At 47.5% G+C, this 9,055-nt stretch overlaps 1 protein-coding gene across 1 annotated transcript in view; it reads left to right on the top strand.

Moving 5' to 3' along the window:
- Positions 1-8,346, top strand: part of LOC104619212 (MKL/myocardin-like protein 2) — a gene marked incomplete at both ends in the record, with an annotated part of 12,903 nt that extends 4,557 nt beyond the window's left edge. The window contains 3 exons of the mRNA XM_010285006.1: positions 1,250-1,305; positions 5,841-5,916; positions 8,185-8,346. Of these exons, the coding sequence (XP_010283308.1) occupies positions 1,250-1,305; positions 5,841-5,916; positions 8,185-8,346 (294 nt within the window). The remainder of the gene's footprint in view (positions 1-1,249; positions 1,306-5,840; positions 5,917-8,184) is intronic.
- Positions 8,347-9,055: the final 709 nt, after the last annotated feature.

The raw sequence follows: 9,055 nt of genomic DNA, 5'->3' as shown, positions 1-9,055 counted from the left end.
GCAGGAATGTGCCTTCTGTGTTTTACTGGGATTCACTGGAGGTTAGGGGGGTTGCCCAGGGTGTTGCCTACAAAAAGCCAGTTCAAAGGGTCCCCAAACATTTCCTGGCTGCCCCAGTCCTTTCCTTTCCTCATCCTCCTCTAGACTGATGGAGGTAACATGTCCTGTGTGAAAATAATTTCTGTCCTTATTGGATCCCATTCAGAAGATGGAAAGGGAATTCCTCTTGCCAAAGAGTTGTAGCAGATCGTTTTTGTGGGTCAGGACACCTTCCCCTTCCCCATCCCAAAGGGAACAGTTAATTTTGCTTGCTTACACAGCCAGAAAAGAATTTTTGCAGCATCTGAGAAATATTAACCCCTTCACCGTGCAAATTCTGCTCCAATTTCTACTGAACCAGAGTAAACAAGGAAATGTGCAAGGTCCTCCATGACTCCAGTACAGACTGCTCCATGGGACTGGTGTTCATTGGTCCAACAGCCAGAGATTAATGGCTTTGCTTCAGGAGCTCCTCTGGGTTAATCCTCCTTGATGTTAGGAGATGCTGAGAGCATGATCTTCTGCCTGCTACCTGGCCGGGCAACTACTCAGGGAGGCCCCATGTCACACAGATGCTTCTGGGCAGGGGACAGGACAAATGCCCAGTGAGAACCTAAAGGAGAGGGATGGGTGGTCAGAGAAAGAGGAACTTTCTCTGACTTTCAGAGGAACTGGAACTTTCAGTCCAGAAGGAGGAACAAAGGACCACAGCTCTGGGGTCTTGCCTTGAAATACCCTTGCTGAAGGCTGTGCCCACACAGCCCCAGGAGGTGAAGCAGACCTCAAGCCTCAGTCACCTGCAGGTTTTACTTGCAGGTGAGGTCCTCTCTCAGGTTGTTGTTCGTCCCAGATCTGTCTTCTGGGTCTGTGGTGCCTTCCACAACCTGCAGGAAGCACTCCAGGGAAAAGCCACATCTGCTCTCTGATGTGTCTCATAGAGCACTACATTTCAAAGCCTGCACCCCCTCCCTGCCCATGTGCCTCCTGTGCTCCCCGTGCTCTTCGTCCCCCCTGCTCTCTTGCTGTGGACTGTCTGAGAGCACGGGATTTCCCAGAGCTTTCCTGAGTTATTTTTAGTCAGCGCAATAAAGAGAAAGGCTATTTTGTGTTGCTATTTTTATAGCACTCATTAAAATGCTGTTGCTGAATATCCTGGTGGCTGCTTGCTTCTGCTCCTGTGCTGACTGCTCCTCTTTCTTTCCTGTTGCAGCACTGAAAAGCCCATCCACATTCCATGAACAGCGAAAAAGTCTGGAGCGAGCCAAGGTAACTCCTGCAGCCATCCCAATGAGGGAACACATGGGCTCGCTTTGCATGCATTGTGGGGTTTGAAAGCACCTTCCACCACTGTCCCCTCCTCTGGCATCCCTGTGCCCAAGGATGAGGCTCAGGGCCTCTCCCCTGCTTCCAGACATGGTGGGGCTAAGCCAGGGTTCACAAAGGTTCCAGCACCCTTCTCCAAGCAGGGGAGGTTTAAAAAGGGCAGAGGGGCCATCTGTGCCCTGAGCTATGGGGTTTCACAACAGCCCCTGGGTTCTACAAGAGGCTGTGGCCAGGGTGTAGTTCAGCATGGTACCAGCAGTCTTTCCAGTAAATGTCCAAGCAGCTGAAGTGGTGTTTTCCTCTCCGGGCCAGGTCCACAGCCTGCTCCTCGCTGTTCTGGTTGCTCTGTTCTCATGCTCAAGTCCGTGGGGTTAGAGCAGGGCCAGCAGCAAACAGGACAAACAGAGCCTAACTATTTAGCAAGTGTGCAGAAGGAATGCAGATGCCCTTTGTCACCTGGAGCGAGTCCCCAGGGAGCTCACGCTTGTCGTCAGAGGAGAGCCTGGCTTTTAGCTCGGCAGTGCAGCTTGGCCATTACAACACACGACGTCCAAGGGGCTAAGTGGGCCAGACTCCCACCAACCCCATTAACTCAGGCTTCCCTAAATATTGCTGAAGGCAGAGATAAGATAAGTAGCCATTTCCAGAACACATCAAAACTCTGTGATGCCATCACTTTTTGGGAAATCACACTGGTTTTCCATGCACCCATCATTCAGCCTTGACCAAGCTGGAGGGAAGTCCACAGAAAAGGGAACATTCTGTCATGCAGGTTTTGCTTAAACACATGAGTTTGTTCCATTAATCTGCAAAACGTGCTTGCAGTCATGTGGAAAAGGACCTTTGCGAGGAAGAATGATTGTAAAATATGGAGAAGTGCTCTTCTGAACTTAAATACACTCCAAATCACTTGCCCTGAGTCTCCTGCAGGAATAAACGGCTGGCATAAGAAACAGAATATGACTCTGAAAAATTACTATGCTTACAAAATTTCAAGCAATCCAAAGTATCCTTGAAGTGTCATATATTTTACAGTTTAAGTATACATTTGCGTCTCTGTCTTTCTCTTCAAAGGCTTTCACTGGCTAGTTGCCTGGGAAAAAGGGAAGGATGGTCTAGCCTATCCCAAACTGCATGCATTTTTAGAGCATCCTCACGAAGACACTAATGAGCACAGCCAATAACAAACACATACTCCTTTGCAAGGATACCCTGCTAAGAGCTGTGACAGGGAAGGAGCAGTTGCTGTCTCTGGATAATTACTCAATGGCATTTGTTGTTTAGCTGATATTCCTCCAAACTGATGTTCTGTAAACAGAAAGCAGATAACAACAACCACTTTCATGTGTTTTGAAAGCTTTTCTACTTCAGCTGATGCTAAAAAAAAAAATCTGAGGTCTTTCTCCACCATTTGCACCCCAGTGACACAAATGCAGCTTATAAACAGCAAAAGTCAAAAGGAACTGAAATCACAGCAGAAAGTCAAGCTAATGCACTGTGAATGCTGGGTTCAACACGAACAATGTCATGTCTGTAGGACAGCAATTCAAGCTTAGTCCCAGTCAGGACCTGGTCTGAGGGTTAGCTGGAAATGCATCAGGTGAATTTAGTTGCACTGAGATGCAGGCACCAGCTTGCTCTGACCTGGCACAGGAACCAGGCAAACCTACACATGGTCCGAACAAGGGATTGTGTTGGTGAAAATAAACTGGGGAAAAAATTTGGGGGGAAGGGTAAGAATTGTAAAGACTTCAGTAAATAAAATGTCTATTATTTGTTTAAACATGTCACTGGCTATGTTAGAGGCTGGCATCAGGCCAGTGCAGCAGACTTTGAAGTCAATGTCCTATAATAGATTGCTGGATTGGAGGACAGAGAGCAGGCTGACTTTCCTGAGGAAGTCTTGCTCAGCAGGGCTTTAGCACTTATTCCCAGCAGCTCAGCAAGTGTGGTAGAGAGGCACTGCAGGGGACAGCTGTTGTGCCTCTTCCCCAGACCAGAACAGCCCCATCTGGGTCATTCCTGACAGATATGTGACCACCAACAGACACCCCACTCCCCAGCAACCTGCTCCAGGGCTCTCTAACCTGTGCTGCTAGCAAGTGGCCCCTGATTCCCAGCCCAAGCTTTTCTGTTGCAGTTTAAGCCCATTACTTTTCCTCCTACATGCATGCACATGCAGAACTGTTTATCTTTACTCTTGTAGCACTTTTAAGAAGTATTTTGCATCCTGTTTACCTATAGCCATCTCACCTCTGGACTGACCAACCTCCCCTCCCTTCAGCCTCTTCTCATTGATCCCACCTCTGGCTCAGTAAAGATTTCTGTATCTGTCCTCCAGACTCTTCCCACGGACCCTTGCAGATGCAGGGTGCAGAACAGGGCCTTGCTACTCCTACAGTCCATCTGACATCCTTCATTGCGTCTCCTAGAAAGCTGCCTGCTGATATGGGGATGTCATTCAGCTCTTGATCACTAGATTCTCCAGAGCATTTTATGTTTTTTCTCTATTTATGCAGTAACTAATTTCTTCCTAAGGCCACTATCCAGTGACCACTATAGAAGCATGTCTGGTGGATTAAGTCTTCATCCACTCCAGTGCTTAATCAGCCGGCTTAGTTGTGGCTAACGGTGACCTGAATGCAGTCCTTTCCAAACATCCTTCTTTAAATTGTATCAAATGTATTTCAGATCACGTTTTCAATTACTCCAAATCATGGTGCATTGTAATCTGTTAGCTTTGAATGATTCAGAGTTAAGGAGTATGTCTTCTGTCATCCAAGGCATTAATGAATATACTGACTAGTAGGAAAAATTGCTGTGTAATATGATTTGATATATTCTTCTGTTTAGACTGTGAGCCATTCCTAATTCCTTTGGTGACCCACAGCTATGCTCCTTTTTTATGTTAGTCCAGACCAAATTTCTCTGGCTTGCATATGAGAAAGCCATGTGAGATAATGTCAAGACATGATTAAAGTCAAGCTACATGACATTCATCATTTATTCCCATAACAGAAATCCATCATCTCTCCATAGAAGGAAATTAGGTTGGTGTGATGTGGTTTGTTCTTGATGAATCCATCCTGGCTGTTACTCAACTCCTTGCTGTCTTCAAAATCCATTTATATAGATTGTTTGATTATTTGGTCCAATATCTTCCTGACTGGTTTATAATTTCCCAGTTTCTTCTCTAGACCTCTTTTGAAGGAAGAAATTATGCTCTCCCTTGCCCAGTTTCCTGGAGACCCACAGATAGTTGCTATTACTCTAACCTTGTGTATCTCAAACTGTTTGGGAACATTTAATTCATTTGAGTATTCTCCAACCTGTTCTCCAACCTGATAACTGCAGCTTGTTCTCTTTTGTTGCTGAAGGTTCTCGGCTTAGTCATCTGATTGATAAATAGATCTTTTTAGTGAAGATGTTTTAAAAAGGCATTAAATCCTGTAGCCATCTCAGCAGCACCCACAATTATTTCTCCTGTTTATGGAACACAGACAGCACTTTCCATTGCCTTCTCCTGGCTACAGAAGTGCTTATAAAATCTTTTTCTCATGATCCTGTACACTTTGTACTGTGGGTTTTCCAGGTTTGCTCCAGCTGCTTGTGCTATTCTTTTGTATTTATCCTTAAGAGTTTAATCTCTTTGAACTAGGTACATTTTTTGTATTTTTTCTTCTTGCATCTCAACTTAGCAAACAGCTAATAATTTGTCCAAGCCGTGCTCTAGCTTTTTTTCACCAGGGGATAAACTTATATTTGTATCCTTGAGGTCAGCTGTCATCAGCAATTACTTTCTTGGCCCTACGGGAAGGCACTACTGTACCTCTGAGTGCCTTTCTGTTCCTAAAGCCATGAGGAAGTTGACACAAGGGTCCAGGACCATGTTCATCACAAGCTCAGCTGCAGTGATCTGCAAAGTGGATTTTCCCAACCCCACATCACAACTGGCATGAGGAACCACAGAGCATAGGAGCTGCAGGACTACGGGAAGGCTAAGCCTCGTGGCTGACCTGGGTAGAGCGTCTGGGTATCTTCATGATTTGCTCAGCCTTATGTCTCACCCCAGAGTGCCAGGCTTCCCACAGACGCCATTGCTAACAGTAGACTCTGGAGCTGCCTTGATGCAGTTCTCAAAGGCGACATGGTATGCTAAGCTAGGAGCAGATCCACCACTCCCAGAATAGGTCTCATCCTTCCCATAAGCTCTCGTAATACTTCAGGCATCAGAAGCCCAAGGGAAATTGAAGGGACACAGCTTAGGAGTGGGGATAGTGAAGTCAGCAGCTCCATGCACATTGTTCCCTTTCTGAAGAACTTCTGCCCAAGAACAAGCCAGTGTCTCAGTGAAAAAGAATGCTCACTCAACCAGCTTACAATAAATCCAAAAGAACCATGGGATGGCACAGGGGCAGACACTCTGTACCTTATTGCTGCTTTAGCCAGGTAACACTTTCTGCATTTGTGTTCTGCAGACTGAAGATTATCTCAAGCACAAGATCAGAAGCAGGCCTGAACGATCAGACCTGATCAATATGCACATTTTACAAGGTAAGACTGCCTGAGCTTCTCCCACATACTCCTTCTGTCTCCCGCCTTGTGACTCACATCTCTCCCGTCCCACTTGGTTTCCCTTCAGGACTCTCATCACGGTTAACTTTGCCCCAGCTGCTCAGGAGAGGCAGATTCAAATGGGACACATGTTGTATGGAATTCAGTCCAGACCTGGTCTTCAGGAGGCAGGACACACATTTATTCCCTGACAGAGGCAGACCAAGGCCATCTAATTTTTGTCCCATCCCTCACAGGAAGCAGTATGAGATGCTCTGGAGGACAGTGGGGTAGGGAACAGCTGTGAGAGAGGACTCTGTTAGACAGAAGTGCTGAGGTGTGACCTTCATGAAAAGCATACCCAGGGCATTTGTTGTCCAGGGCACTGAAATCCCTGTTGCAATACCCTCCCAAAGCTGGACATCTTTTGTTTTGCCTTAATTCTGGGTGTTTTATGTGACAATTCATGGCAACGCAGTCAATGACCCAAGCGCAGCCATATGAAAAGGGTGAGCCCTGCTATCAGCCTGTGAGCCACAGCAGCTCCCTCCTCTCCCATCCTGGTGTCCCCTCCCAGACAGAGAGCTGGCACAGCTCCACTGCATCCCATCAGAGACTGCAAAACACTGCAGTGTCCCTTGTTATCTCCAGAGATAATGAGCTCCTTAGAGACAGGGAGGATGTGCAGCCTCTCTCCTCGAGTCCTGTCAGTCCCCTGGAAGAAGCAGATCACTCTCTGGCAACTGTAAAAGCTGGTATCTGCTCTCAGCGTGGATGAAGCCCATATTTCTTTTTCCTCTGGCATGCAGAAGGGCTGAGCCAGGGGTCCATGCCAGATCAGCGGCACTGCCTCACTTTTTCCTTGGGTCTCCATCCCTAAAATGAGCCAGCACTATTGCCCGTTTAACAGGTGGGAAGTGTCTTTCCCTTAGGTTAAATAATAGCAATACAGCCTTGGAGTTGGGGCCCATGGGCTGTAAACCAGATGTGGGAATGGCTGCAGTCACCAGACATGGACAGGGCTAGCAAGACACAGCTGGTGGTGGACCAGAGACTGCCTGGCGTGCATTAAGCAAGCTGGCTGTGCTGCCCAACACACACCTCTCAGCCAGAGCCCTGCTCATACCTCTGCCTGTCCTGCTCTGCATTTCATGGAGGTGTGCCCTGGCGTATCATGGACTTACATGTCCATTTGGTTCATAACAGGACCTAGAGCTCATTGAAATTGGCCAGCTGAGACACCTTCTATCATCTAAATACCTTCCAGGCACACCTCCTGTTACTGTTCATCTCAAAGAACTCATGTGTGTTCACTGTAGTCTGAGGCCAGCAGTGACCCTAAACCAGCTCTCCTGACCTCCTGTAGAGCATTTTTCCCCGGTATCAAGCCCTTATAGCTCATGTTGCCTACAGCACCTCTCCTAGAAGAGTGTCCAGTCTTTGAAGATATCACAACCAAGATGCAGCCCTTCCTACTTTAGACCTCTGAGGGTATAGACATGGCCTAGTTTAGGATCCTGCTCCTTCACTACTCACACCTGTGCCACCAAAGGAGCCAGATCACCCTTGTTCAGGAAATCACCACTTGCTATTGTAATTGGCCACTCTGCTGTCACCCCTCAACAACTGAGAACTTCTCATCTGAGTTTGGTAGGGCTGTAGCTTCCAGATCTAGCTGCCTTTATTATGCTCTTCTCCAGCAGCTTGTTTTCCCCTGAAGGCCTGGAACACTGTAGTCATGCCCCTTCCAAACGTCCACTCCCAAAGTCTCAGCTTTTGATCTTCCAGTGTAAGGAATTTACTCCAGTTGTCAAACACTGTTAATGTTTTTTTTCTCCAGCGGTTCCCCGGAAGTAGGGAATGCAAGGGCCAGCGGGCTCCTGGCAGGCAGGATCTGGAGTCCACTTTGACCCTCATGTTAAGCACCATTTGTTAATGACGTTTCCATTGCAGATCGTTCCTGGGCTTTGGAGAGGATGCTCCAGCTGCAGGCTGGGTTTGCAAGTCTAGGCTAGTAAAGAGAGTCTCCTATTTGGGAATGGAGAAGCTGGGCCTAAGGCTCAGAGGTGAACCCATGTCCTAAACCCCACCAGTCCCATCTAATCCAGCATCCTGCTTCCCAACCTTAGAGCAGCTCTGCACTGAGCCATGTTTAGGTTTTGGCCACAGCCCAGAAAGGCTGTGCTGAAGGAGGAGCACATTTTCACCAAGCGCTGTGCTTACAAATGCTTCAGGTCCTGAACCGATGCCTTCTATTTGGCCTTTTAGACTCAGCTGCAGAGGGGTCCATTCAGTCTACTCAAATGAAGCTGAAAAGAGCTCGACTGGCAGATGATCTCAATGAAAAGATTGCTCTCAGGCCGGGTCCTTTGGAGCTGGTGGAGAAGAATATTATTCCTGTGGACTCAGCTGTGAAAGAGGCCATAAAAGGTAGTGGAAGTGAACGCGCATGTTGTGTTGTGTGCATGGCATGGGGCAGGGCCTGGCAAGGTTATGAGGACATACTGCATCAACTGCAGGAAGTGACCAACCTGGTATTAAGAACTACTTTTATTGCTTAAATTTTGTTATTTTCACAGTAAGCAGCCTGGTCCAGCACTGCCTGTGCTTTCTTATCCAGGCCTATGAAAAGAGAGCTCTTAGAGCGATGACCATGGAAACATGCACAACTGTTCAGCCACGTCTCCTCAGAAAGAACATCCCTTCTAAAACCCCTTCTTTGCCCAAGGCTTTGAGCGCATAAATGATATTGCTGGAGACAGGACATTCCTTCCTCCCTCACATGGGAGAGGACCTGGGTGCACATGTGTGGTTGTGAGGCCAGCCTGGATTCTGCCACTCCATCTCCGCATGTCCAAATTGGCCCTCGGGCCTCAAGTGAAGCACTGAGAGATGCTCTGACGCCTGGAAACTGCTCGTTCTGTTGCTCCTGGTTCCTCAACTCACAGGATTCTTCCCATTGGCATAATCCATGCTAAGTGCCTGTTCTGGGGCTCAGACCAAGCTGGGGACGGTGGCAGGGCTTTAGGACAAGAGGGGTCTTTGAATGACAGGAGTGATGCCAAAAGTGGGAATTGAAACAGGAAGCACTTTGACTTTCATTTAATCTCAGAAGTCAGCGTAAATAACATGAAATATT

This window comes from Phaethon lepturus, unplaced genomic scaffold, assembly GCF_000687285.1.
Source record: "Phaethon lepturus isolate BGI_N335 unplaced genomic scaffold, ASM68728v1 scaffold22094, whole genome shotgun sequence".
In the NCBI taxonomy this organism is placed as follows: Eukaryota; Metazoa; Chordata; class Aves; order Phaethontiformes; family Phaethontidae; genus Phaethon; species Phaethon lepturus.
The sequence above is the reverse complement of the archived record's forward strand: the minus strand, read 5'-3'. Positions and strand labels throughout refer to the sequence as shown.